Here is a 27,195-nt window from a genome sequence, read left to right on the forward strand (position 1 = left end):
ATAGACAGTCGGGCAGACAGACAGACAGACAGGCAGGCAGATAGACAGACAGATAAGCAGACAAGCAGTTGGGGAGATGTTGCCGATCGTCCCCATTTGTTTTTGGCTTTAGTACGGCTGCGTTTGATGTGGTCGTAAACATCACCTACCAGCAAAGCTGCTGCTGGCCAGTTTGTCTGCCACACTCATCTTTGGGTACCAGTTATTACGGCCGCGGCCGCAGCTGCAGCAGTGCGCGAGAACAGCGATGCGACGACGGTGGCGGCGGCACCTACTCACTCAGCCACAAATAATACAACAGCGGGCAAGCAGGCGACTTGTCGATCTTTTTTCCTCTTTCTACTTTGTCCCATACGTCGCCCCCTATCTGTTTCCCCGGTCGTTCGTCTGTCGTTCTCAGGTTTAGTCATGTTATCTCCGATCTCTAGTTTCCAACTGGCACAACTCGTTCTCAACATAGCGTATGTTTTTTCAGACAGTAACGTTGAGGAAGTTGTTGATCTCTCTCTCTCTCTCTCTCTCTCTCATTAACCTCCTCTCCCTCCCTCTCTTATTATCAACTCATTAATTAGTTATTACCTATTATTAAGTTATTCATGTACATAATAAAAATACGATTGAGATTTCGAGTTTGTGTTTGGAAACAATGTTTGCTGCGCTGTGTTTGTTGCACCATCCAAGTCGATCAATTTCCAATTGTCGAAAGAGAACGTTTCAGAACGCTTTCCGATTAATAAGGAAGGGGAATATATTATAGCGCAGTAATAGGCACCGAAGAAAGTGTAGCTTGCTTCGAAGGCATCAAAAGGATATAAAATGCGCAAGGAAGATACGGAAGCTGTTACAAAAGGCCATTTTCATTACAACTGCTTAACATCCTAGCCAATGACTGCTATTCAGTGAAATGATATTGTTAATATGGTAACTAAATATATGATAATAATTGGACATTAGAGAAGAAAGGTCAAAACAACATTGAAGTCTTCCTGTCGACTACCTATCCATGAGCAGCACTATCATCCTGATCATCGTAGGTCAATCATCGATCTATCCATTTCTTGGTCTGACCGAACCGGTGTTGCTACTTCTATTGTAGTTGTAGTTGTGTGGTAGAAAGATGATCGGGTTATTGTTGCTATGTGACGGCGCCAACGGTTATGGTGCTAGAAGCAGCTGAACCTCTCAGCGTAGGAATAGCGACTGTAGGAATCGCTTGACGACGACGACGACGACGACGACGACGATAATAACAATCATGATAACATAGGGTGTTTTAAAGTTGACGTCAGTTTTTAAGCAGGCGGTAAAAGAAGCATTTTCCCAATGGGGTCACGGGAAGCCGATATCTATTTGATTACTACAAGTGGAATTCGTACAAAGCTGCCATCTCACAAATATCATTAGAAGGTGATTGCGTGACAAACGTAGCATTTAACTGAGAAACCGAGTATACGTACAAGAAGCTGGAGGTCAACTGGGCAAAGTAGTTGGCAATAGGACACTTAAGAATGCAGGCATTGTATTGATCACGTTTGCCTTTTTAGCATTCAAACGACAATACCAAAGATATTTTTTATTATGATACATACAGTGCAAAAGCGAGCACGTAGAAGTCCATTGAACGTCGTTAGTCGAACGCTTATCGTGCAAAACATAGGAATGAAATCTCCTTTCAAAGCCTACCAGCATCGACGCGAGCTGGCGCTTTGCTCGACAGAACCCAAAAGTAGCTAGTACTTCAGCTCGTATATGGGATGTGATTGTCTCAAGCCCCGAGAACTACGGCTGTGTGTTCAGCTTTTAGCAGCAAAATGAGTATTGGCCCCATTAGGCGAGATGGTTTGTTTATTGAACCTTTCATTTCATTCATGAAACCCATCATTTAACCATTCATGAGAAGGAGCCTATCAATTTTTATTTTTCCTATGTCTCAACCCTCTCTCTCTCGCTGCGTTTGTCTTAAACTTTTCGTTTTGTTTACCATCGGGCATTTAAACAGCTTTCTGCTATTCGCAAGATAGTGAAAGACATGATGCCTATTACTCGAGCCGATTTGTTGGTCATCGCTAAATGGTACTCATTTACGGGAAGAGTGTCAGCAAAGATTGCCGCAGTATTTTTTTTATATGGCTAATTCGTTGCGATGATCGGTAAAGTATCTGCCTGATATCAGTGTCGTAACCAAATAAATTATTAGTTGAGCCGAATCAAGTAAGAGGGTTTGTTGATTGGGAACGAAACATGAACAGATCGTCTGCCAAGACCAGTACATTACAGATTTAGTCTAAAGAAACCGTCAGTTATCAATCTGTTCTAACTAAATCCTTTGGGTTTGTCCATAGCCTTTTATAGGGGGTCCACGGTCATTCGCGTAGCTGATATGAGCGCTAGTATATATCGTTCATTTGGTGCTTTTTCACGCGGCTCAGTGGCGTTTTCTCGAAATCATTATTATTATTATTATTATTGCAGTGAAGACGAAAGAAAGAAAGAGAAATAAAAGCCCTGCGTTTTCCTGGGTGCTTTTAAGGGCTTCGACATAAAATATACGACAAAACCAGACGGTCATTTATGACAAAATATTAAAATCAGTTTTGAGCTGTGTGCTTAGCGAGACACAAACAGCTCTGACCAATAAAAGAAGGAGCTTTTATTCCATCTTTCTTCTGCTTTCTTTTTCCTTTGTGCCATCGGCATCGCTCGTATCGTCAGCATCTCCATCTTCATCTCTCTCTCTCTCTCTCTCTGTGCAAGCATGTGTGTGTATGTCTCACTGCATCAATAACAACAATAATGACAGGGACAAGCATAACAACATCTGCTTACGCGCCATTCCGCTGGATAGATACTACTATTACTACTATTGTTGCATTTTATAATGTACAGTTCCATAGTTCGACGGCAATGAATACGAGACAGAACGCTGACAGCCATGGGCGTCAGTGCTACGGGCTGTGCTGGCCCTTGCATCTGCCATTGTGATACTGAACTGCTGTTCTTAGCGCTGTTGCCGCCTGGTCAGCGTTTGCAGCAGTGAGTTAAGAGAACATGCAATGGGAGGAGCCATTTGAAAGAAGCCACTTGCTGTTTTGGGGGGCGTCGCAGTGTTGCCTTTGCCCCCCGACGTCATCTGGTCTTTCGTCTGATATAGTTTTAAGCGCAACGGAAAGCTAAAGAGAGAAGGGCATTATTAAAGCCGATTTCTTCAAGCGACTAGTTACAGCTTTCGATATGTCTCGCTATAAGATAGCTAAACGAATGAAGAAGAGGAAAAGCGATAGCGTAGTTATTTGGGCCTTGCTTGCGTAAGGATTATGTTGCGATGTGGGATTTTTTTTGACTCCGTTCTTTGTGCGACCCAGTTTGCTGCGTGATTCTTTCTACAATCACTGTATTCATTGAATAATGACAAAAAGGCCCGTTTGACCCGCATCGCGTCTCGCCACTAACCTCCATTTTATGATCTGTGTGCATGCATGAACGCAAGTGCTAGAAAATTAGTCAAAGCTTTTCCAATAGTTGCTCGATAGTAAGCGGTCGGTCCATATTATGGTTGTTTGGTTCGACAGTCCGTCAATCCGTCTGTCGGTGGTCCATCAGCGGCAGCAGCAACAGCTGAGCGGTGCTGTGATGTCCAGTTGTCGCGCGGCTGTATCGTGCTGTGAATGGCTAGAGCAACATAAATAAGGCCAGCATTGAAGGCAATTGGAAGCTACGCGGTCGCCACACCTATATAACGATTGGACGCTGCATAGTGCAATCAGCACTTTGTTACGTGGACGTTGGACGTGCATATCTCTGCTGCTGCTGCTGCTGTAACTGTTTGGCTGACTACTGCACGGTACTTTGTACGACGCGTGCAAACGATCATTTGTGCGTTCATGCCCGAAGGGTACAATTAACACGATGAACATTACTATTTATGTTGGGAAACTCAGTGTGTGTCGTCAAATGATCTATCTTAATCAAAACATGTGATAAGCTGAAAACTGTTAACTTGTCCTCGTTAGCGTTGCTTAGTACTAGTACCGATCTGGTGGCGGTGTTGTTACTCGCCAACCAGCCTACATCAACTGTGCCTTTTTGTAGCTCGATATAGATCGTGCACTTTCATATGTAGTAACGTCGATTTGAAAACGAAAGCACAGTGCAAAAGAGGCCAATAGGGACCGTAATTGGGGAGGCCCCCTTTTTCTCTAATTCTATTGCTGTTGTGGTAGTCATTATCATTGTTACTAGCTTAGTGTTGAACTCGGACGAAGTGTATAGTATACTAATTGATAGCTCTGCTCGAATTTTTCCTTCGCTTACAGCTGACCTCTCCGAGCTTATCGGAGACTGCGACTCAAGGCTGAAGATCTCGGTGGATTCGCAATCGGGGGATTCGAGCTCGGGATGCGGTGGTCTTTCGGGAGGTTCAGGTTCTTCGGGTACCGAAGTGGACGCTCTTGGTGTTCTGTTCCCCGACTGTTCGTCGCCCAACGGTCGAACCCAACGGAAGAAAAAGAAACGATCAGGCTATAGCTTCACGGAAAAGGGCTTCAATGATTTGTACGAGCTGACAGGCGAGCATCTGGGTGAAGGTTCTTATGCACATGTCGTGTCTGCTCTAGAGCGCAGCACGAAACGTGAAGTAGCTGTCAAGGTGATCCTGAAGGATGCGCCAGGTCACTCGCGGCCGCGCGTCTTCCGCGAAGTGGAGACGCTACGCGAGTGCTCAGGCCATCCGAACATCATCCAATTGTTGGACTTCCACGAGGATGAGTCCCATTTCTATCTCGTGTTTGAAAAGATGAATGGTGGTCCGTTGCTGTCGCACATTCAACAGCGGGTACACTTCACAGAGCGCGAAGCCTCGGAAATTGTGGGTCAGCTGGCGTCCGCGTTGGCTTTCTTGCATCAGAAGGGTATCGCGCACCGAGATCTCAAGCCGGAGAACATCCTGTGCGCCTCTCCGGACTCTGTCAGCCCGGTCAAAATTTGTGACTTTGATTTGGGATCCGGCGTCATTTTGCAAGAGTCTAGTCCCGTGTCAACCCCTGAGCTTTTGACGCCTGTGGGCTCGGCGGAGTTTATGGCGCCCGAAGTAGTGGGCGCCTTCATAGGTCAGGCCGTCTACTATGACAAACGATGTGACCTGTGGAGCTTAGGTGTGATTGCCTACATGCTCCTATGTGGCTATCCCCCCTTCTATGGGAGCTGTGGCAGTGGCTGTGGTTGGGAGCGTGGAGAGTTTTGCTCGGCCTGTCAGGAACAACTGTTTGAGAGTATCCGCGTTGGCTATTACGAATTTCCGGCTCGAGAATGGTCTGCTATCTCGGAAGACGCCAAAGATCTCATTCGCAATCTGCTTGTTAAGGACGTCAAGCGGCGTTTCACGGCCGAGGCCGTTTTGCGACAGCCGTGGGTCGAACGTGGTGGTCCAACAACAGCTCTCGAGACGCCGTCCGTGATGCGCCGTAACAACTCCGCCAATCATTTGCAGAACTTCGCCGATGCCGCGAACGCCATGAAAAGGCTCGTCACACATCAGCAGACACTGAGCGAGGAAGTAACAGCCGCGCTGAAGGCCGTACGTGCAGCAGAAGACACCCCGCCAGCATCGTCGCCCGAGCCTTACCTCAGTCTGGACTTTGGCCCGGCCGCTCCAACGAAAGTGGTGGGCCTTTCACCGCCTGGGGAGTCTGCCTTGGCACGCAGGCGACGTCTGAAGTCTCTCTCACTAGGAAGTACAGGTGAATCGGCCACGGCAACCCCTCCAATCTAACTGTGATATAGTCTCCGATCCGCGCAGGATGAGCCAACATGATGAGCTCAGACATCAACAAACAAGACGATACAATTATAAAGGCAGACCGATAGACTCGTTCTACCCAAGACGGAAAGATAAAGAAAAAAAAATAAGAGCTATCATTGATAATCCAACAATGAAAACCTCTATATACATATATATATATATATATACCGCGGCTTCTCTTCCCCCATTGCAATCGTAGTCAGGCAAATTAAGTTCTCTTGAGATCAAGAAATGTATGTAATGTGTATTCTGGTCTTTCGTATTTCTTAGTTTATGTAACTAGCGTTAACGTCCTAGCGAATCAGTGACTTTATTATTGATGCGTTAAATCTTAATAGAGAAAGAATACTATGACACACGATGGAACCGAGTACTAAAAGATTTATAATAATGGTCAGTGCTCTTTTGTGCAAAAACTAGCAGAAACAGCAGGATCGAGAAATACAAACAATGATTTATTCTACTCCACAAATTTTAATAACAATTATTATTACTGTTCTTGTTATAATTATATTTTTGAATGGCGATTGCAACTATTAGTTCTCAGGATTGAACTGTGTGGGCGAGCTAAGCGTGATAAAAAAGGAAAGAATCCTTTAGTGTTAAATAGCTGTTGAAAGTGGCGTGAGAATGCAGAAGGTTGACATTAGAGTACCTTAGAAAAACCGTTTGTGTGGAGCATCTTGTGCGGACGACATCCAGCCTAACGATATACACCATGGTAGCACGCGAGTTTGTGACGATGCCTTGTACTTCTTTATTGTCATGTTGGCTTTTGGCATTTGCCGCTCTTGCAAATTATAGGAATTTACAAACGGCGAAAGAGAACGGGGCCGAAATTACAGTACTTGACAACTCCCTGGAAAATCTGGTGTGATAGATAGTTCTTGATTATCGCAAACCATAAGCTACAACAACGACAGCCATGAAAGAATACATAAAGAAGAGGTTTATCAATGGGAGTTTATTCCCATTAGAAGCCGGGACCATCGTTAACAACCATGCAAATACGAAGTTTATTGATTAATAACGCTGAGTGAAAGCCGGCACTGAAATCGAAAACATCAACAACAGATGTTAAACAAGACGCACACGAAAGCGTCATGTATCAGCGATACAATATCAAACGCCGAGGCACAGGTCCACAGATACGATGCAAGCCGTGCAGAGCGGCCAATGCCGAATGTGCTTTTAAAAGGTCAATAGCAGTGGACAAAGCCAGTTACCGAGAGAACGACAGAGAGAGAGAGAATGGTGATGGTGACGGTGACGATGATGCTAATGATTACCTTCATATTAGAGATCAGCGTAGCTATCCAAACACTCCGAGAGTGCTTGGATCACCGATATAGCATATACCTGAATCTGTCGATAAATAACACCTATATAGTGTCAACGAGTCGGGCGGAATTTATGGATTATTGTGTTTGCGTCTGCGCCTGTGTGTACGCATACACACACACATACAACAGAAACACAAACATACCTATATACATAGGTATATATTATATCTAGGCAGGTGGCTATACAGCGTCAAGTGACTGAAGTAATATGTAATTGTGGTATATGATTAGTACCGCTAATAGTACTACTACGCAGGCCCAAAAAGTGTCTAGAAGCGGTTAGACATTATTGCTGGTAACCAGTGAAAAGACAAGCCCTGCTCGCTAGGGGGCTGTGTACGCGGTCAGGGTCATGACAACAATCACATACATATATATATATACATGAAAATTGGATGAATCGGCTGGTTTGTACCTGCGTGTGGCGACCTGCCAGGCGACCAGCCTATGAAGATCTTCTGTTGCATGCTCTTGTACAGATCCAGGTTCCTTTTTTTTTTATAACGACGACGACGACGACGACGACGATGATGATGATGATGATGATGATGATGAATGATGATGGTGATGATAAATGAGGAAATCTCGAATGAAGAAAGGTTGTTCGTGTATTTCATGAAAAATCATTTCAAACGCTTGACTTAGTGTGACAAAATCGATTCAAATACAGACGGTTGGACCGAAAGGTGGGCTTACTATCGACTGGCAATACTGTTGCGTGTGTATGAATGACCAATAGGTATCAACATCAAGAATAAGACGACGGACAAAAACGTAGCAGTAGTTTATACAGTCCTGGCTAATAGGCCCTTCTCAGGAACTAATAGGAGCGCCGACGCTACCTATGCCCCGATGAAGGAATAATGTCGCGATGAAGTTCGACACTTACGATATTATCAAGATGATGAAGAAAAGTGGAAAAACATACAGATGTTATCGATAACTTGATATACGATAACAAACATAGATGGTAATGATGATGACGATAACGCAAGTATATATACGAACATATGCATAAATATATAAACATACACAATATATCGATTCCGACAAATGTTTGCAACAAGAAAGAAAAAAGAAACTGATTTCTAAGCAGCAACAACAACTGGCTTATCCGTAGAATAGCACAACAATAAGCTACACTATATAATGATATCGTCTATGTGTGTTCATCTTGAGCAGTATATATGGATAATATTATTATTATTATTATCATCATCATGGGGAAATAATCTATAATCCATCAATCTGTCATGGTTCATTTAAGTCTGAGTGCATCCTTGTTGTTCGTTGCGTGTTAGTTTACCTGGCGTCTGGCGGGTCACTGCAACAGTGACGACGATAACAATAGTACTAATAACAGCAACAACAACAACAGCAACAACAACAACAACAACAACAACAATGACAGCGACTACGAAGATTTGAAAGCGTGATAATGATAATCATTATTATTATCATCATCATCATAGAAATCGCACAGTTTGGGGTGCGATTGCGACAGGGGTAGTGCCTCAAAATCTGAGAGACAACTCGGTCTTCGTACAAACAAACAAATCCCGCAAAAATGCAGGGGAGTATTTCACCTTTCTATGCACACTTCATCGCTTATTACCTCGGCCTTTACTCGGCGATTTCTTATTGCAGAATTTGCCTTCTTTCCGTCTTTCGAAACAGAGGCAGTCCTCCATGTGGTAGAAAAACTTCACCACCGACGTTGTCATTAGAAAAAGTTTGCGTCATTGTTTAGTGGTAATGTGTCTGAATATGAACCTTGAGGGTACATGTGAGTTATTTCTGTCCTAGGTTTAAGGCTTAATAAACAAAATGCGCTTGTCAAAGAGGGTGAAGGGGATTCAGCCATTCGATGCAATGATGTCCCTAATGGCGGTTCCGGGCGTAGAACTTGAAACATTTGATTAATTTAACAATCGTTTTGGTCGTTCTAGCATGATGATCAGCGATACACCTATGATTTTATGATTGTAAGGTTCATGCAATGTAACATAAAGCGAAGTTGTGGCTTTCGGGAGAGTCATACAGGTACGGCGGGGCGGCGGGGGCAATCGGGATATGGAAAACGAGGTGATGCTTATTTTGAGAAAAATCATGTGAACAAAGACAAGATGGCAAGTAAATGGTGTCACTGATACTGATCGTGAGATGATTATACACGATATATATATATTCACTTTATTGATGCATATGGCAACGGTAGTCAATTAGGAGCAGAAATTAAATGGGAGAGAGTTGTGTGTAAGATGGTGTTTAGCGGTTTGTGCATATTCGTCTGCGACAAAAATAAAGCAGAACAAATCTGAATAGTGTGTAGCAGACGATCGGAAATAATGATGCTCTATATTGAGGATAACAATAAGGATGTTGTCTCTTTTTCAGTTAAGGCTCCTGCCAACCCACAGTCTCTCCGGGGATGGCAAGAGACTTTTTATGCTATATACGCATTCATACATTCTTACATAATGATAATGCTGATGAAAACCAATAAATATAAATAAATCACGCAAGCATGCCAATGAGAGTGATAATGATGCTATGAGAAAGCGTCGTATGTACGAGTGATATTCTAACAAGGCGATATGCCGGTGCCCGTAAACCGTCGCTTTGTCCTCTGCGATATAGGAGAGAAACCGGCGAATTTTATAAAAAGAGTGGCTTCCGATTTCGTCAGTAGACGCATTATCATAGGCTTAGCATATATACACTACAAGGAAAAGAGAACACCTAAGCGAGCGGGAGCTAGATAGCGAAAGAAGAAATAAAACTTTTCATATTTTTCATTTCAAAATGCAGAGAAAGAGGGAAGAACCCCAATCGTTTAAATAGGAGAACCCGAATGCTCCGTGTGGCGATATCTAGTGAGTGGAAAACCCAAAAAACTATGTATTTCGTGTTCAAATTGCGCGCTCGTCATTGTGTCGCGGTAACACCGACCCACAGCAAAAGCCATTTCGTCAGTTGTTTGTTTCTAATAATATGGGCAACTGATATGATCAGTGTATCAGAGTTGTACTACTGGTAAAAAATAGAAAAATGATTGAACGAAGGGGTTTCTGTCAAAAATTTGTTCACGTTAAACAATTTTCTGTTACAATGGTACTATACGTAGATTTTTCGAAAAATATACTTGACCATATATTTACTGTGTGCATAATTAATTATAACTGATGGTGGTGATCGAAAATAGCGTTGATACTTCCGACGTTCCGCTGGACACCAACAGCACTATGGCAATACTATCTTTTGTATTGCGATCAATTATTATTAATATATTTTCTACATTTCTTTGTTACGGACCAAAAGTTGTCCCTTTCATGTTGAATGCTGGTGACTGATTGATTGATTGATTGATCATATGGAACCATAGCACAGACTTGACTACGTCTGTTACTATAATATGGAATAGTAATTATAATCATGTTAACGATGATGCAGTGGCATAGTTGTAAAAAAAAAACCGCACGCCTGACACGATCCGTGTATCGAATGTGAACATATCGCCACACGGACTGCTACCGGATTGTATACAGATATACATTAGTGACGCTGCGATATGGATGTAATGTTGACGGAGATTTCAGGTTGGAGGATGGAAACACGCTTACATTTCTCGAAGGTGGTGGAGTTTAAGAAGCCTGACTTTTGCGAGACGGAACCTGAAGTTGCTGGTAGTCTAGGTGGTTAAAATAACGGTAATGATAATGATGTAAACGAAATATTGGCCAACTAAAGTGTGCGATGAAATGGTTGATGTGCAGGGTGAGCGACAAAGGGGCTTTGAGTCGTAAGGGAACAAACAGGCGGAAAACCTGGCGTCAGGACAGAGAAAGGTACAAGGGCTCAGGCAACCGCAACGATAGAACGTCGTCGTCGTCGTCGTCGTCTTCGGTTGCGTTTGTCTGCTGTGTTACTGTAGACAAAAAACAAACAGAAGAATAAGGGCAAGGTGTCAAACAGGACTGATGAGACTATAAATGAGGCGTCGCGTGTCTCTTAAACATCAGAAATGGCCTGACGAAGGCAGCGCTGCAGTGACTCAGTCAGAAGGACGGTATTGGAACAGGTTGGAAGAGACTACCTTCAAAATAGATCCGTTCTCTGCGCGTTGATGAAACGCACTCTAGTAAATAGCACGAGTTGGAGTTGAACAGAGAGGAGCCTATATGCTCTCCTCGTTTTAACCGTCGTTGCCGTCTATCATTATTACTGCTATTGTCAGTTGTTGCAACGTCAGCAGCAATAACGATGAGTAAAAAAAACAATACTGATTCAATGACAATAGAACAATTTGCGATAAATTTGTAAATAGAAGTTAATCAAACCGGTGAACCTTTTGGCTATTTTTGGTGTTTATCCGGCTTTCACTTATACAATCAAAAAAAACTCTCCTCCAATGCTGAATACATTATTTGAATACGGTCGTTGTCATCCATCCACCTGACAAAAAAACACATCCCCCACCATGGTACTACAGGTGCAACTGCTACCAAATTATTTCGATGGTACATATTTTTACTTTGTACTCTGTATTATATTTATTCAGATCGTTTCTGTACAAGATAATGATGCAAAAAGCGACAGCTATAGGAACAGTAACAACATCAAACCAATAATACAGTATGTGACCCGGATTTTGAATACCTGAAGCATCAATGCAAATAAAATGTACAACAGTTAAACTCCGCATTGCTGACGGAGTAAAGGTGAAGAATTTACAAAATCGTGTTTTTACTTATTTCGCATGTGTATTAGCTCATCAATAATAGCCATATGTGTATATTAGTACCCAAAAGAGTGTAATAAACTTACTGTACTAGCTATAATCGTGTGCCTTGTTCGTTTTGGGAACAAGTCGTTAAAAATCCCAGCAATCTCCTGCACATAACTCGATAACCGTGAATATGGAAGCGCACTCAAAGGATAAGCTTAGCTTTAAAGACGGGTGGGCATGTGCGGTATTTCCTTCTGGTGAAGTTGTTCCATCCCCCCCCCCCTCCCCCACCTCCTGGAATCCAATATGGAGTATACATCTAGTTGTACAAGTGAATTGGTACACACCTTACTCTGAGCCAAAAATAAGCTGATAAGTGGCCAGTAGGGGGATCGGAGTGTTGTCCACGATGCTATTGTTACTTTAAGCATTATTTTGTCCAGCTAACTGCTCTAGCCGTCCTACTGCTATCACAGACCAGCTGTACGGTTTTGTTGATCTGTATTTCTCTGCAAAGTGTCTGCTGTGCTGATGGTGGCAGTGGAACCAGGCCGCTGCTGCTGCTGCTGCTGCTAGGGCACAGAGCTTCATGTAACGTATGCAGCTGATGACGACAGTGATGACGACGACGACGACGACGACGAATGCTGTGTGCGTCGTCAGCTTGAGACCCACCAACATCCTTTGTTATCGATGATCGTTGTTACCGGTTGTGTGAAGATGTAGTGAGATGGTAAGTCGTACTATATATATGTATACTATACGATTTTAGTGGCTGTCCGAAAAGCTTCTTTCTGCTCACGACCGACTGACTGACTACTCGCCCGGCAGCCTTACCGGTATCGCTCACTCTCGCCAATGAACGTGGATGGGACATGCAGCTCGGGTCATTTCGTTGCTGCTGCTGCTGCTGCTGCTACGCAGCACGTCAACAGACGCCAGTCAGCCAACACAGCAGTCGCTAAATATTCGTCGACGGCGATGCGGCGGCGGCGGCGGCGGCCGCAGTCGGACCAGGCAACGCAACCGGCAGCAGACAGCCACTAGCAGCCCGACAATTCACAGCAGCGGTACACGGCCGTTTACTCATTCGCTTGCGGACATTGAAATGGCGACATACATGCGCACGTCTTGTTCGGCTGCTGCCGCTGCTACTGTTGTTACCTGGATCGCTTCGGAATCAACAACAACAACAGCTGCCGCCGCGGCATTTGGCCGTGGTTGTCGCTGCCATCGCAATGCCGCTGCTGGTGACGTTGCCTGTTGACTTCGTTACTGCCACACTACGCCCGTCACAGTAGTGGTAGTGGCCTGTGGTAAGCCTACTCGGCTGGCGCAGTTGAGAACACGACCCAGAGTGCGATGCTGCCGTGCGCTGCCAGCGCAGGAGCAGCTGCAGGCGCGAATTAAGTCCGCCAGCCAGTCTCACTCTTTAGTCAATCGCCTGCGTGAGCCAAACGACGAATACGATGTAAGGAGAAACGGTTGTCGACCCGTTGATCGGACTGTTTCACTCTCCTGACGCCCTACACGACCATCGTCACTATTACGTGCTACACGGCAATGATCGCATTCGGGTCTGAGAGTAGGCCATATTGAGATTGTACCGCAAACACCTGTTCGTGTCTGCAGAGCGGGCGGACGGATAGATCTACAAACAAGCAGGCATACTTGCATAAGAACAAGGAATGTTTGCTGAAAGAACAGTAGAGGGATAGATGGACGGGTGGACAAACAGAGAAAGAAGAACAAATAATTTTTCGCCTTTGTTCTTGATTGTGATTTGCTGTTATTCTAATACGTGAGAATGCCATCGTTGCCGCTGCTGCCGCCTCGTTGACTACAGCTAAATCTCAGTGTGGTCGATCAGTCCGCTGCAGGCCCTTTGGCAATAGCCAGGCCCATTGGTACTGGCCAGGACCGCTGGTAATGCGCGCCAACTCTTGGCCCTCTGTTACGCATAAAGTACCGGTATCGCAGGGATACAGGAAACATCGCATAAACTTCGCTCTGTTGTTAACGAGCTGTCGTATAGCCGTGAATGGAAACGACGACAACCGCCGTAAGCGACGCGGGCGATAGGGCCTTTCAGATTTGCAATATCTTTTAGTTAATCGATTCTATGCAAGTAGACAGATTTAGCCGATCAAGAAATTGACTGCGCAATAGCTTTAACGATCGACTGCATATACAGGGCACCGTTGGCAATCATGTTGTGGAAATTATTTAAATCTAATAACTAATGGAAAGCGGGGGGCATTTTCGGTAAGATCTGCATATTATGATGCATCAATAAAATTATTCAGGAAGCTTTACCAATACACGTTCAACCGTGTGAAACAAAGCTGAGATTTCTAATGAAACTAATTTATTTTTCATTAAAGATATTCAGTATAATACAATTACTACTGGTGTGTGGCTCGAAAACGAAGGACTTCGGTGTTTTTCGCGGCCCTTTTGTAATACGTCATAATGCAACTAGCGAATGCAACTTTAGATTACGCCGCAGCTTGGTATGGGGGTAAAGTTCCATAATGGAAATGCACCCAAACACGTTATCTTGCATGTCATATCGTCGTAGAGTTGTACTGATTTGGTTGACGAAAGAGTCTTCCTATTCTTGGTAATAAAATGATGCCTGATGACGAGACGCCGTTCGGCAGCCTTCTAGCGATCCCATACATTTGTGTCGTTGATCGGTATGCTGCTATTCGTAAGTAGACTAAATAAGCAAACGATCACAGGGTACAACTTAGTTAAAGAACGTCCCCTGATCTAAATCAAGCTACCTCGTTGAGTTTCTTTTTCGATAAGGCGGGAAACGGCCGGGAATCTTTAGAAGCTATTTCGACTTTTTTTCTCACTGTCGTTAGAAAATTCTACCTTGTCCCCTTGAGTAATGCCTCAAGATAGACCTACCAGCTTAGAGAGTTGCATTTGACCGACCCTGTTATTGACAGCCAGTGTCTTCAATGGCGCTGGCAAGAAACGAGCTGTAAGCCTGGTTTCTTCTTTGTTTTGACGCCATACCAATAAATATAGAAGATTTCCGAGATTTCACTTATGCTCAGTTTTCTCATCGATGGCGCGTCTTGCAGAACCGTACTGTTTTCAATGAAGATTTTCATGCCGCCGTCACAGATAAGCTTTACAATATATCGGCTATGATTTAAGCAGAGTCTCCTTTCTTTAAACATACGTTAGAGCGTAGACGCCCATTGTTTGTTGTTGCCTGCCCGCGGCAAGCGCGGTTTGTAAATCGAGTTGAAACTTTATTTAGCTAAGGATTAGGCCAATGAGGGTAACTGCCTCCTACTTAAGCCACACGGGCAAGAGGTACAGCCTAACCATTTCCTGGCTATCGGTGAACTCCGGATTAGCCGGAACGAGATAAGCTTTTTTTTTTAACAATTTTAGTTTTCATTACTCGCGAGGATTTGATTATATAATTAGTTGATAATCGAGCGTTCCGAGGAACTGAATTACCTGGGTAGGAGAGCACTTGCCTTAAAACATTTCCGTTCATTGGGCGTTTAGGACCGATGTTCACTTTGAACGTCAGTTACTCAGATGGTCCGACAATTCTCGCTTTGCTTAACGTAGCATCACGTGTGTGATACTATATCTTTATAGAACCAAATTGCGCAGAAGCAATAAACTCTTTTTGACGTTGAGATTATTCTCGATAAAACTGAAATGTTTACTATTTCATAACGACTACGTAAACGATGGGTTTAATTTTACTTACACTGTCTAGGAAAGGAGTCGAACAAAAAACGGACAAGAGAGCCTAAAGTCTATTTGCAGCCTCGTGTTAGCATTTCTGTCGCGGAGAACAGTACCGTATTCATTTTTACCTGCGGATTTGCGGTGATATAAGACTTTTGCACCATTCCGTTGACGTGGATGCGTATTCCACCTTCATATGCCTGGAGATTAGCTTGCCGAAATCGCGCTAAGGGTCTTCGTGATAGCTAAATCATACATTTGATTGGGATATTGCAGACATTGTTGCCACTGCCGTTGAGAGTCTGAGACATGCTTGCCGTGCGGCGTCGATTGAACCGCGGTTCTCTGCGCTTCACCGCGCGCGACTGGCTCCGTCGCGTAAACAGCTACGCCAGTACTGCAGAGTTACCCAGCAGAACTCAGTGACAGGTGCTTCCCATCTGCTGGCAGTCTTTTGTTGTTTGTCGAATTGTTTCACAATGGCAATGGGGTGCGGGTATTCACACTGGAGACGTAATGTATTTGACGAAATACTTCCCTTTGTTCGTCCGATGCAGTTTTTAGACATTATTGTATTTCGATTCCTTCCGCGCTTTAACTCCCCCAAAGTAACACCGATCGTAGACTCAATTGCACCCAGGTTCCAGCCAAGGGCTAAACGAAGGTTCTCTTATTATACCGTAATTGCCGCAAAAATCAACCTAAAACAACTGCTGAAAATCATAATGAGATGACCTGTGCCTCCTTCATGTTATAGAAGTTTTGCTGTTGCTGCTATCTGTGTCGTTCGCTTAATCAGGGATATTCAAGGTTGTTGGCTTGGCTAGTGCAAACGTGCTGCACCTTATAAAGGCTGCCCATAAAACCGACGGTTGCCTTTAAACTCCAAAGCAGAGGATCTAGTCGACAAGGATAATGCTTTTGACCTATAATAATCGTTTGTATATTGATGTGATTATGCCACTCTGAAGCGTACGTATATAAACACACTAGAATTGAATATAAGCGACGATAGATATATATATATATATATATATATATATATATACACACTACCAATAACTCTTATTCAGCGGTGCAGTCATTTTCCCTTGACCTATCTGCCTCATTGCTATGTACTATGCTTTTGTTGCCGAAGATGTAGGAAGGAGCTGCAATGCGTTGGGGGTACTTCGTTCGTCTCTGTTTCGGCCAGTCATCATCCGACCGGCGGTGGCGCTTCTGCTAGAGTTTTCTTTGTTAATCCAATCACTTTGCTGTCCATGCTTGACTATAGCGTCTGCTACGATTGATATAGTCTCATACGGCAATCATAGTGAGGTTGATAAGGTTACCGTGTTTTCCGCCCACGTCCCCTGTATAGTAACAAGAGCACCGGTCGGTCCGTCGGTCTAGTCGAAGCAATAGCAATATATGGTGGGGTTGCGCCGCTTGGCTTCATTGTGACTGTCTCGTTGCTCAGATAGTTGCGGCTAACGCCGCTGGCCGCGCGTCGACGATCGACTCTGACGCCACTCGACGTCCAACGACTACGCCAGCTTCGTCTACTGTCATTATAATCACTATCATTGTAGTGCTGACGGTGATGGTATTGGGATGGCCATTAGGGGTAGCAGCATCCGCCATAACTGTCTCCGCCTTCAACTGTGCCAGTGCATGAACAGCATCAGCAGGACGGTCTGATTTTATTTCTACAGTCACGCCTCTGCAAAAACAGCAGCGGTAACAGCAATGTAGTTAGTGCTAAAGTTGATATGGCGATAGAGCAAAAGTTACTCCCATCGCTATTATTTTTGTTATTTGCGCGGCCTCTATCATCGTTGCTACACTACATTCTTCTAACATCGGATGGAAGCGACGTTGTCTTCAGCATTGCGATTTACCGGGAGCGGCTGGCGCAATTCGTCTACGCTGACGGTTCCTGTCCGTCCTGTGAATAATATTGTTGTGTTAAATAGACGAACAAATGGCGATCAACTGATAACGACAGCAGCGACGACGATAACAACACATCTCGACCAGCATCGGCCAAACAGTTCGAATTTTACGTCCGGAAGAGCCGTTAGGCATTACTACATCATATCACACAATCGGCCATTATTGCTGTGGTCCGATAGTGTTTACGCTGATTGCATAGGCCTCCGATGGCCAAATGTTGTGGCAGATGTTGTTCTCGCAACAACGGCCGCGATCGTATGGGAAATCGGTCTATTCGTAGTACCGCTGCAACACACAAATAGACGCAAAGGAAGCAGACGACAAACTTTTACCTCTGAGAACGCGACAAATGACAAATTTTTACTTCGCTTATGAAGGTGCTAATAATGATCATGATGACGACGGTAAAGTCGATGATGATGGAAAGGTGGTGGTGATATCTTGCCAAGTCTATGCGCCTGGTAATGTTTATGGCCATAGCCCACCAGCTCATACGAAATCTTGCATTACATTGAAGCATTGTATTACAGAATGCTTATAACAATCTGCATTAAACTACTACATATCTGCATTATATATATATATATATATATATATATATATATGGTATCGTAGGCGTACGTGTGTGTTGAACGAAGTGACAACCTACATATAGTGGAACGTGATGACGTCTGTACTCTATGCCGCCTGGAGGAACTTGCATTTCACGTTTCTATCCGTTTAGCGGCCTCTTTATAACAGTGGGGAACAGATCTGCGTTGGTGTGAGTACAAAATATGTGAACTACGTGTGGGAAGAAGGCATTTTTTCAAATTAAGCTTCTAGACTAAAAACGGTTCATATCTTCCAGACAAGTAAACAAGTAACAGCCTTTTTCCGGTCCTAGTCATTACCTAGGGTATTACAGATAGGACAGTCAATCAAAGCCGGAACACAGTGTACCACACTGGCTATGTTTTCTAATCATAGCAAAAAGTGGCGTATCTCAAGTATTACGGACCACAGATCATTTTGACAGCCTATATGCAGTAGCTTCAACAGTAAAGAGCGCCAAGGAGTCTCAAGAAAAAAATATATAAATAATATTGCAAACCCTCAAGACTATATGGCAAATAAACATTTTTATAGGGAGTGCCCACAAGGCCTAGAGCTACTAAGAGTTATAAGTAAGTGCAAGAATGAATGCCTTCAGTTGCTAAATTTGCGGCTATCGAGGTTCCCTTTTCCTTTTCAGCTCACTCGCAAGGAGGTGTAAAGACTTACATCGGGGCTGCCCGTAACAAAATCCTTGAGCTGTCCTGAACTTATAAGGACAGAAAGGAGCTTTTTTACCGGGCACCATGCCAGACAGGCGACGATGAAGCGATGAATTCTACATGACCTTTATAAGCGTAACGGTATGTTCTATATTGTTCTTATATGATAGAAAGAAAATAGTTAATGAACCTGATTAGGTATATCACCTTTCCGGTGTCACAAAATAGGTGTTTTGTTTCACAGCATCCTTATTCTGATTGTTTTATTGACCTACTTCGAATAAACTATTAACTAAATGCAATTGAAGAATTGTCAAAATAGAAAAATAAAAAGACTACGGAATTCTTAACTGGAAATGTTGGCTTCTTATAAGAGTCAACAAGTTTCGTGTGTAACTGTGCGTAAGGACTGAAGAAATTTTTCGGGATGAAAGTTAAGTTCCTTCTAGGATGAGAATTGTCGTTCTGAGGAGCTACGTCTAAAGGGTGGAATATACGACTTATGGAATTGTAGTAGAATTGATTGTCACCTCGGTCCTGCGAGCTACCTCCCTAATACCACAATAAAATAAATGTGCACTCAATTGCACAATAGAGCGATCGGTTTCTTTGTCAGTATAACTGTACGGAACACGTTTATTCGTCTGCCTCTCTTAAATGATGCCCCACGTTTCACCTCTTTCCCCCGCAGCTCGCCCTTGCAGGTTCACCCTATATCTTGCGTTCTTGCTTTCCACATCTATCTCCTTCCAACCAACAATCATCATCTGATGGGTAGCGATTGCTGGGGTGAAGGGATTGGGCGTTTCCTTGTCCATCAGCAGCAGCGACGTAGTCTAAATTTAGTGATATCGAGAGCGAAGATAGCCAGCAGTGTGAACACTGCCCAGTCAGTCAAAGTCCGCCCGAAAGCACCACCCCACCATCATCACGATCAGCATCAACAATAGCAGCGGGAGAAGCAAATAGTATGCGTCGTATATTGCCGGACCAAGTGAGTAGTTCAGTCAGGTAGCCAGTGCAACGCAAACGTTCGCCGTTCGGGTCCTGCCCAGTCAGTGAGTCAATGGCAGTCAATAAATGGCGTCTTTCAAAACGACACAACCGTTCCAGAAATGTAGCATCGTCTGTACCAACATCATCATGACAGACAATTGTAAACAGCCATTGTAAAGTAGCAGTTGTTGCCCTAGTAAAAGCAAAACAGCGATTGCAGCGCCAGCAGTGGTGACAGCAGAATTAGTTTCGAGACCGGGAATTGTATCTAGCGACGAATTACGGAGCTGTTCCCGATCGAATAACATGTGCCAGCTAGCGTATGCTCTCTTTCTTGTTCGCCGCAAAAAACTGCCAGTCGCAAAACGATTAGCCATATCCAGCAGTACAGGATTCAAATAATGCTAGCGTTATAGCGATGACTCTGAAATCGGCGGTCAACTGCTGCACTGGACGCAACAAGGCCAGATCAACCAGGCCTACTTGACTGCTATAGATACTGAAGTGGCAAACCAGTTGGCCTGTTAGATACACCCTTTCGTAGCTCTTTGCGGACAACCCCTTCTACTTCATGCAATCGACACCTTTGAATAATACAACAGAGCAAACCGCTTCGTTCCGAAGGCACTCCAGTGAAATACACTTTCTATACATCTATATATTTTTTTTTTTTTTGTTTTTTTGGACAGCATGGATCGATATGAGCTGCTAGATTATTAAGCTGTAACAAAACAGCAAGACCAGAAGAACATTCATGTGCTAGGGAAAGGGACTGTGTCAATTTTCAATAGAATAGTATTAGGTCGCGCAAAAATAGACAGTTGATGTATCCCGCGTCATAGAGAGATAGGGCCGATTTAACTCACTCGTGAATATTTGTCCTATGGAGAGTGCGGCAAATACAGCCGCCTATGGATCGATCGTTTGAGGCGCCCTGGCATCGGAATGGTTATATATATATATATACGAACTTTTATATATACGGTTATATGCGAGGTTGTGCACTGTTCATCTGTTGATAGCTATATTTCCTGGTTAAGATGCCACTTCTAACTGAAAGCTGTGTTCTTGCCGAAAGATACCCATAAATCCAATGTCCCAGTAATAAATGTTCTGAATTTATACTTCTGTACACCTATTCTTCGGAGTCTTAAAAACCGACAGCTTAACAAGCTTTCTTTGGACCGTATACTTGCTTATCTAAAGTGAACAGACGTACATTTATGTCTTGTGTGTAAAGCTTATTAACACGATTGAGCAATCGGTGAGGATTCATCGTTTGTTGTAACGTTTAGCCACTGAGCCTCATTCAACAAGTGATTCCTCTGCGCGAGTTGCCCGGAATCGACAAGGTGAGAGCTGGATTGAGCGACTAGAAGAACAAGCGCGTTTTTTCAACCGAAAGAAGTCATGAGATGGACTAGAGGCAATAACAACTTGTGCTTTTAATTCCGGGTTCGCGCTTTACTATGCACAAGCGGTGTTCGTCCCCGAACGCCAAGAAACTCGCATCAACATCTCTCCACCGCCACAGTCGGCTTTCACTGATGGCCAGCGCGTACTTAAGAAAGGGTAGCTGTGCTGTGCGTCATCGCAGTTAGGGCTTTTCTTCGGCTACGGCAATTCGCGGATGCTGGTGTTGTCTGTGAGACGTTCGTTGTTCGAGCGGTGAACTGAACTCGACGTGCCGCCCCGGGCCCTTCTACGGCCGCAGCGGGAGTAATGGCATGACGACGGTGGAAGGAAGAAGGCAGAACAGCCACGACGATCGGCATCATCACAATCATCATGACCATCAGCACCCGAAGGCAGAAGACGGGAAGTAGAAGACTGGGCTGTTCCACGTTGCGAACGGGGCTTACTTGCTATAGTTAAACGTGCAGGTAGACATCCTGCTATTGTGTATAGCTCCAGCAACCATAGGCTTAAGCTTTGCAGATAGCTAGACGCAAAGGCGACCGTTAACCCAGCGACACAGACTGTCTGTCTCCCTTCCTCACTCCATCGTTATATTCAGCACACCGCTATTAGCAAGTATCATATAGAAGGGACAATATGAATTGACTGCTTTCCCAAGGTGGTCATCTGCGAAACAGTCGCTTGCAGAATCATAACCAACCTTATGGTTAACACCTTCAAAGATAAGGCAGCCATGTTTATGATACGAGCCATGTGTAAATATTGTCATTCATCAGCAGCTCCGAGTCAGGTTTATCTCGTTTGTAGCTTTCCTGTGCCGTAACACACGCTGTACCTTTTACGCCCTCAAATGTGTTTTTAGGTAAGTTCTACGTCAACTAAAGTTCTCATCTAAGTTATTTGTGAGTATGGCTGAATTCCATACCTTTCTAGTGAACTCCAAGAGTAAGCTGTTTTGTTTTGTCGTTTGCTGCTATTCGACTTTTCTAAGTGAGTCTAAGATAGACAAATCACTGATTTACATAGGTCTATTGGTTCGTGAATCTTTCCATTTCACTAAACGTGACCATTTCTCCACGACGATTTTTTAAAATATTTCTTTCCAATAACGAACATTGTTACTCAGACGTACGGCGGCAACGAGTGTTCCGAACAGTCGTAGTGATGGACAAATGCACACATATCTTTGGCGTATAATTGATCAGACACATGTAAAATGTGTATTTCTTCTTAGGGTTAGGGAACAGAGGTAAAGGTTTGTTGATCTGAGCGTGACGATGTAAAATAAGTGGCGTCAGCGTCACCACACTAATGAGTTCAACGATCGACTGGGTCGTCCAGTGTGTTTTTCAAGATCTAATGAAGGCAGCTAGCAGTTAAGCTTCTCAGTATTTAATTCTCTCTATTTATTGAGACGCACAAGTCGTTGTGGGAAGAATATGTCTTGATAATTAAGGATACAATATTCCATTAACCTACATTCAGCTCTCTGCACCAGATGCTATACTTGCTGCCACATAGATGGCGCTAGGCATACTAGAACCAACAAACTCAGTCCATAGACTAAAAGAGCGCTAAAATGGAAGAAAGTGCAACTCAGAAGTCTAAAAAAATCGTACCATCAAGCGCTACTGAGAAAATGTTAAATACGACGCTCGGTGTCAGCATCGTACTTGCTTGAATATGATTTAATTCAATGTAGACAGATCTACATACCTGAAATACACTATTTATAGTGAACGGGATTGTTTAGTCATTATATTTGCTGGTAGCTGGCTAAGCAGGCTGAATAACCCCTACATATGGCTACTAGCACTTTGATCGGCCAGATATCATCAACGTTGGATCGTTCGATTGTTACCGCGTGACCGCTTTGTGCCTTTTATTCATTGTGTTATGCCAAAGCGCCTTTTCTCTATTCCGGCATCCTCTGCACAGGCACAGGCACCGCGGCCGTTCCTTTGGCGTCTTCAACAGTACTTCATGATCTTGGCTGTTTGGCTAGGTCGTTTTATTCTGTTATCATGAAAAAAGAACGAGAGGCAGCGCTTTAGCTACAGGGAAAGGGGAAAGCACACGTCCGAAGTCGCTAGAAGGCAGTCTGGCCTTTTGCATGCTAAACGCGGAAGTCATGATATGGCCAATATATATATATGCTATATGTACACCGCAGACGACGGCACCTGATAACGCCTGCTTGTAAGCCGACATTGGTTCGAAAAGAGTGTACCAACCACACGTCATCTAGTGATCCCATGCACCAAAATAGAATATATACAAACAAAACTTCGATATTTTTACGCTCACTGGTCCATATGTAACGAAGCAAAGAAGATGCTAATGAACGTCCTTAGTGCGAACTTTTCACTCGATTCTATGAAAAGGCAGCGAAAATAGCAGACATTTATGAATACGGCTGGCCACTATTAGCGTGAAATGAAATGTGTTTGCGGCCGGTTTCGAACCTTCAACCACCGTGTGTCCCGAAGTTTGGAATTGCAAACACGTTACCCGGCATAATCACTGGGATATAGCGCTGAGAGTTCCGAAGTGAACACTATTAAACGATTCTAAGTTTCCGCTTTGACAGACTGTCCCGAGATGCAAATAATAAAAACAAATATATCATCACGCCTCGTTGCACTAAGTCAAAACCATCGCTGAGCATATTGGATTCAGTTACTGTTATTACTGCACGGTCATTTTCATCGTCCAGGAATGGTTCTGTCTACTGAAAGAACGATGTGCCTTGTCTTCGAGCGGGGCACCTCTGGTAGCACCTGATTTAGAATCTGAATTAAGATTTTTATTAGATTATATACATACACAGGTTTACTAGCACAGCTGCCTATGATATCTTTGCACCCTAAGGTGCCATACTTACATACAAGGCAGTCATGCGTTGAGGGTGGCAAGGCATGTTCGCCACTGCTGCAAGCGATACCTCCTAGAGCCTGCTGAAGGAATCGGTGTAAGTAGGCCATTGAAGAGGACATTATGTTTACACGTCGTTGGCACACTCAAGGCATTTAATACCTCCGACAGATATTTGACTATGTCCAAGATGGAAATGACGTATTTTAATGGTGAGATAGAGATGAGACGAGAACGAGGAACAACGTGCTCGAAAAACGTAATGTCGAAGTTATAAATATAGCTTAATTCTAGACTGTCTTTAACGTTTGCTGTCTGCGTATATTTAAACCGATACGACATCAAGATAGCAACATCAAGATGGTGGTGATTCCGTATGCAGTAGACACATAACGAACCCCTTGGAACTGCAGTGAGCGTTCCAAGATTCTGGAACAGGCACGTACAATAATTCACTGTGGGAGATTATATTCAGCTAAAAAAACTGTCATAAGCATTTTATTAATTGGTTTACTAATAAATAACTTAATCGACAAGTTAAACCATAAGCGTGGGCATAAGCTTAACTCATACAACTTGATAATTATCATTACTTCCTTATTCTATAACTTAATAAGTTACAAGTGAACACTTGAAATTATTTATTGAAGCTATTTTTAAGGATCTAGTACGATTTAATGTTTCAGTGATGGTATATATGCCTACTAAACTTAGACGTATACGGTGGTCTTTGTTCGAAACAGCCCATTGTGTGCTGGGGCGACATCCAGCCATCCGGAGCTAAGCACAAAGCTCTGAACATTTCAATGCTATACTATAGCCCATAACAAACTGCAGTTAAGGTGGATAACCATGTAAAAATCACACGCCATTAGAGAACAATCGCGATACTCACAGGTGTTTGGGACGCCGAAGCAATACTATTGGTTGATAGATTGTCGTACCTGTGAATTATGCACATATATACGTAAAGCATTTTTAAATGGGTCCAAACATTCGAAATCCAGTTCGCTGCCGTCGAAGGAGAGGTAAGAACTCTTTGCGTTGTCAGTCATTCCTTATACACGCCATCTGTGAAAAAAAAAAAAAAAAAAGCTGTTAGAGTTTCCACTATATTCCTGACATAAATGATGCTTTCGTTGGGTAGACGACTGAATCCCATGGAAGCTATATAGAATTTTGAGATTACAACGGGCTGTAACATTTGGCATTGACCACGTATCGTGTGCCGACAATCTACGGCGAGAATGTTCAGAACCTCAATGCTGGCTGTCGACATTGATCTGATGAGTGATTCTGAACATACAGTGGAGATGCACTGAGTCAGTTATTGAGCTATGGAGATAAAATAATTTCTGGAGAAAGTCCGTAGTGGCGCTTTTTGTATACAAGGCTAGATTCGTATAATTTTTGCAGTGTGACAATTCGTAAACGTCCTGTTTAATCTGTGGTGGCCTGTGTTTACGGGAAGAAAGCTCACAGCAGTTATAGTCTATTCTACTTTTAAGCAGCTAGCATCACTAGGGATGCCCCTCGTAGCGGGGTGCGTTTATGCCACTTTAAATTTAGAAAAAAAAAAATGGATTCTCTGCCGATCGTCTTTTTCAATCGAATCTACGCTTTCGACTAGTTTAAATCGCAAATACATGACATTTCAGGATAAAGATATCCCCTCAATAATATCTGTATGAACATATTTTAAAACGATACTTAAGGCTGAACATGTTAACTATTATTTCAAGATTGGGACGCTATTCTTTACTACTTCATTCAGACGTGTGTGTCGTCCCGGTTTCAAAATTGGTTATAGCTTACGATTGATTCTTAATAATAACGGCACAATTTCAGCTACACCTATAAGGTTATGCCTTGTTCTTGGGGCACTAAAGATCGAATGAATGCTCTGTTTTCTATTGGTTTATATCGTATTAGCGTGATGTGAATGTAACATATCGTTGTTTTCTTTACGTTAACTCAATTCGGCTTATTTACGCGCCAGATCGCTTGAAAAAAAGACATTTGATTTTCGAAATCGTCGGCAATTTTGCTGTTGCCTCCGTAGGAATGAAAGTCGCTATCACGGTTGCTGGGAGTGCTAAATAACGCCACCTTGGTGATATGGGAAGGCACCACAGATGTTCGGGGCACGATGAACAATTTGTTCCCGTTGGCCGTTCCGTTTTGACGTGCGTGTACATATCCGGATAAATAGACACCAAGGAACGCGTACAAACAGGTATCTCTCTCTCTCTCTCTGTCTTGATTTTAGTTAGAAAACGGCTCAGATTAAGCCACTCTAATCGGCGGACGGTAGCATTTTCCGTTCAAGAGCAATCGGCGCATATACACAGACATAGAACACAATGCAAGCGGCAAACGTAAGTGTGTAACATGTCTAGCTAGTGAGACGCGAAGCGTCATCTGCAGCTGTTACCGACGACAGTTAAGCGAGCCGCTGAGGATTTTTCGTTGCTTTTTGACAAATACAATGTATTCACTTATATCTAATAAAATTATAGGTATCTCAAATATAAGTGGCGCATGGCCTCCTTGAACTAGGCATTTATATCATGCTTAAGAAGTTCTAATTTTTATTTCAACTAATGTACATCTGAAGCATATTCTAATTTGTATTGAAGGTAATTCGTAGGACGAGTCACAAGGAGTTCGATTTTGAGGGGGCACCAATATGGCTGAGTCAAAATAACGCAGGTCGTCCAATGTTGCTCGATTCTACCGCTTCATAGTTTAAAGGCAGTTAACGTTAAGGCCCGGAAAAGATAACCTGATGTTAAAGATGTGAAAGTATTATGTTGAATCGAAGCCCTCACCCGAAGAACAAATATGTCACACTTTGATTCCTGAGACTGTATCAGGCGAAGGTACTGGCAGGGCATGAATCTGTTTTCTGTAAGAGATGTATATAAATTCCCTCAGGCCGTAATTATTTTAGTACGCCTAGTGAGCAGCACTGCTGCTCACAAGAAAAGGATGCAAAGTTTGTCATATTTGATAAATACACGCACGCCTACGCAAACCGGCTGCCAGAAGGCGACGATAACGTTGGCGGCACTCACCCGTAAAGCGGAGGCAACGGTAGCACCAGCGCCATCT

At 43.5% G+C, this 27,195-nt stretch overlaps 2 protein-coding genes across 3 annotated transcripts in view; both read left to right on the forward strand.

Moving 5' to 3' along the window:
• Positions 1-11,878, forward strand: part of LOC111263872 (MAP kinase-interacting serine/threonine-protein kinase 1) — a gene marked incomplete at its 5' end in the record, with an annotated part of 13,194 nt that extends 1,316 nt beyond the window's left edge. Inside the window, 1 exon segment of the mRNA XM_022839316.2 lies at positions 4,314-11,878. Within this exon segment, the coding sequence (XP_022695051.1) occupies positions 4,314-5,767 (1,454 nt within the window). The 3' untranslated portion in view covers positions 5,768-11,878.
• A 5,326-nt stretch (positions 11,879-17,204) lies between these two features.
• LOC111263870 (uncharacterized) overlaps positions 17,205-27,195 on the forward strand; it is a 39,694-nt gene continuing 29,703 nt past the window's right edge. The window contains exon 1 of one of the 2 annotated variants that reach the window (XM_022839315.2): positions 17,205-18,933. The gene's annotated coding sequence lies outside the window, so the exon portion shown is untranslated. The remainder of the gene's footprint in view (positions 18,934-27,195) is intronic. The other variant, XM_022839312.2, reaches the window with a different exon arrangement.

Source organism: Varroa jacobsoni, unplaced genomic scaffold (assembly GCF_002532875.2).
Source record: "Varroa jacobsoni isolate VJ856 unplaced genomic scaffold, vjacob_1.0 scaffold_795, whole genome shotgun sequence".
In the NCBI taxonomy this organism is placed as follows: Eukaryota; Metazoa; Arthropoda; class Arachnida; order Mesostigmata; family Varroidae; genus Varroa; species Varroa jacobsoni.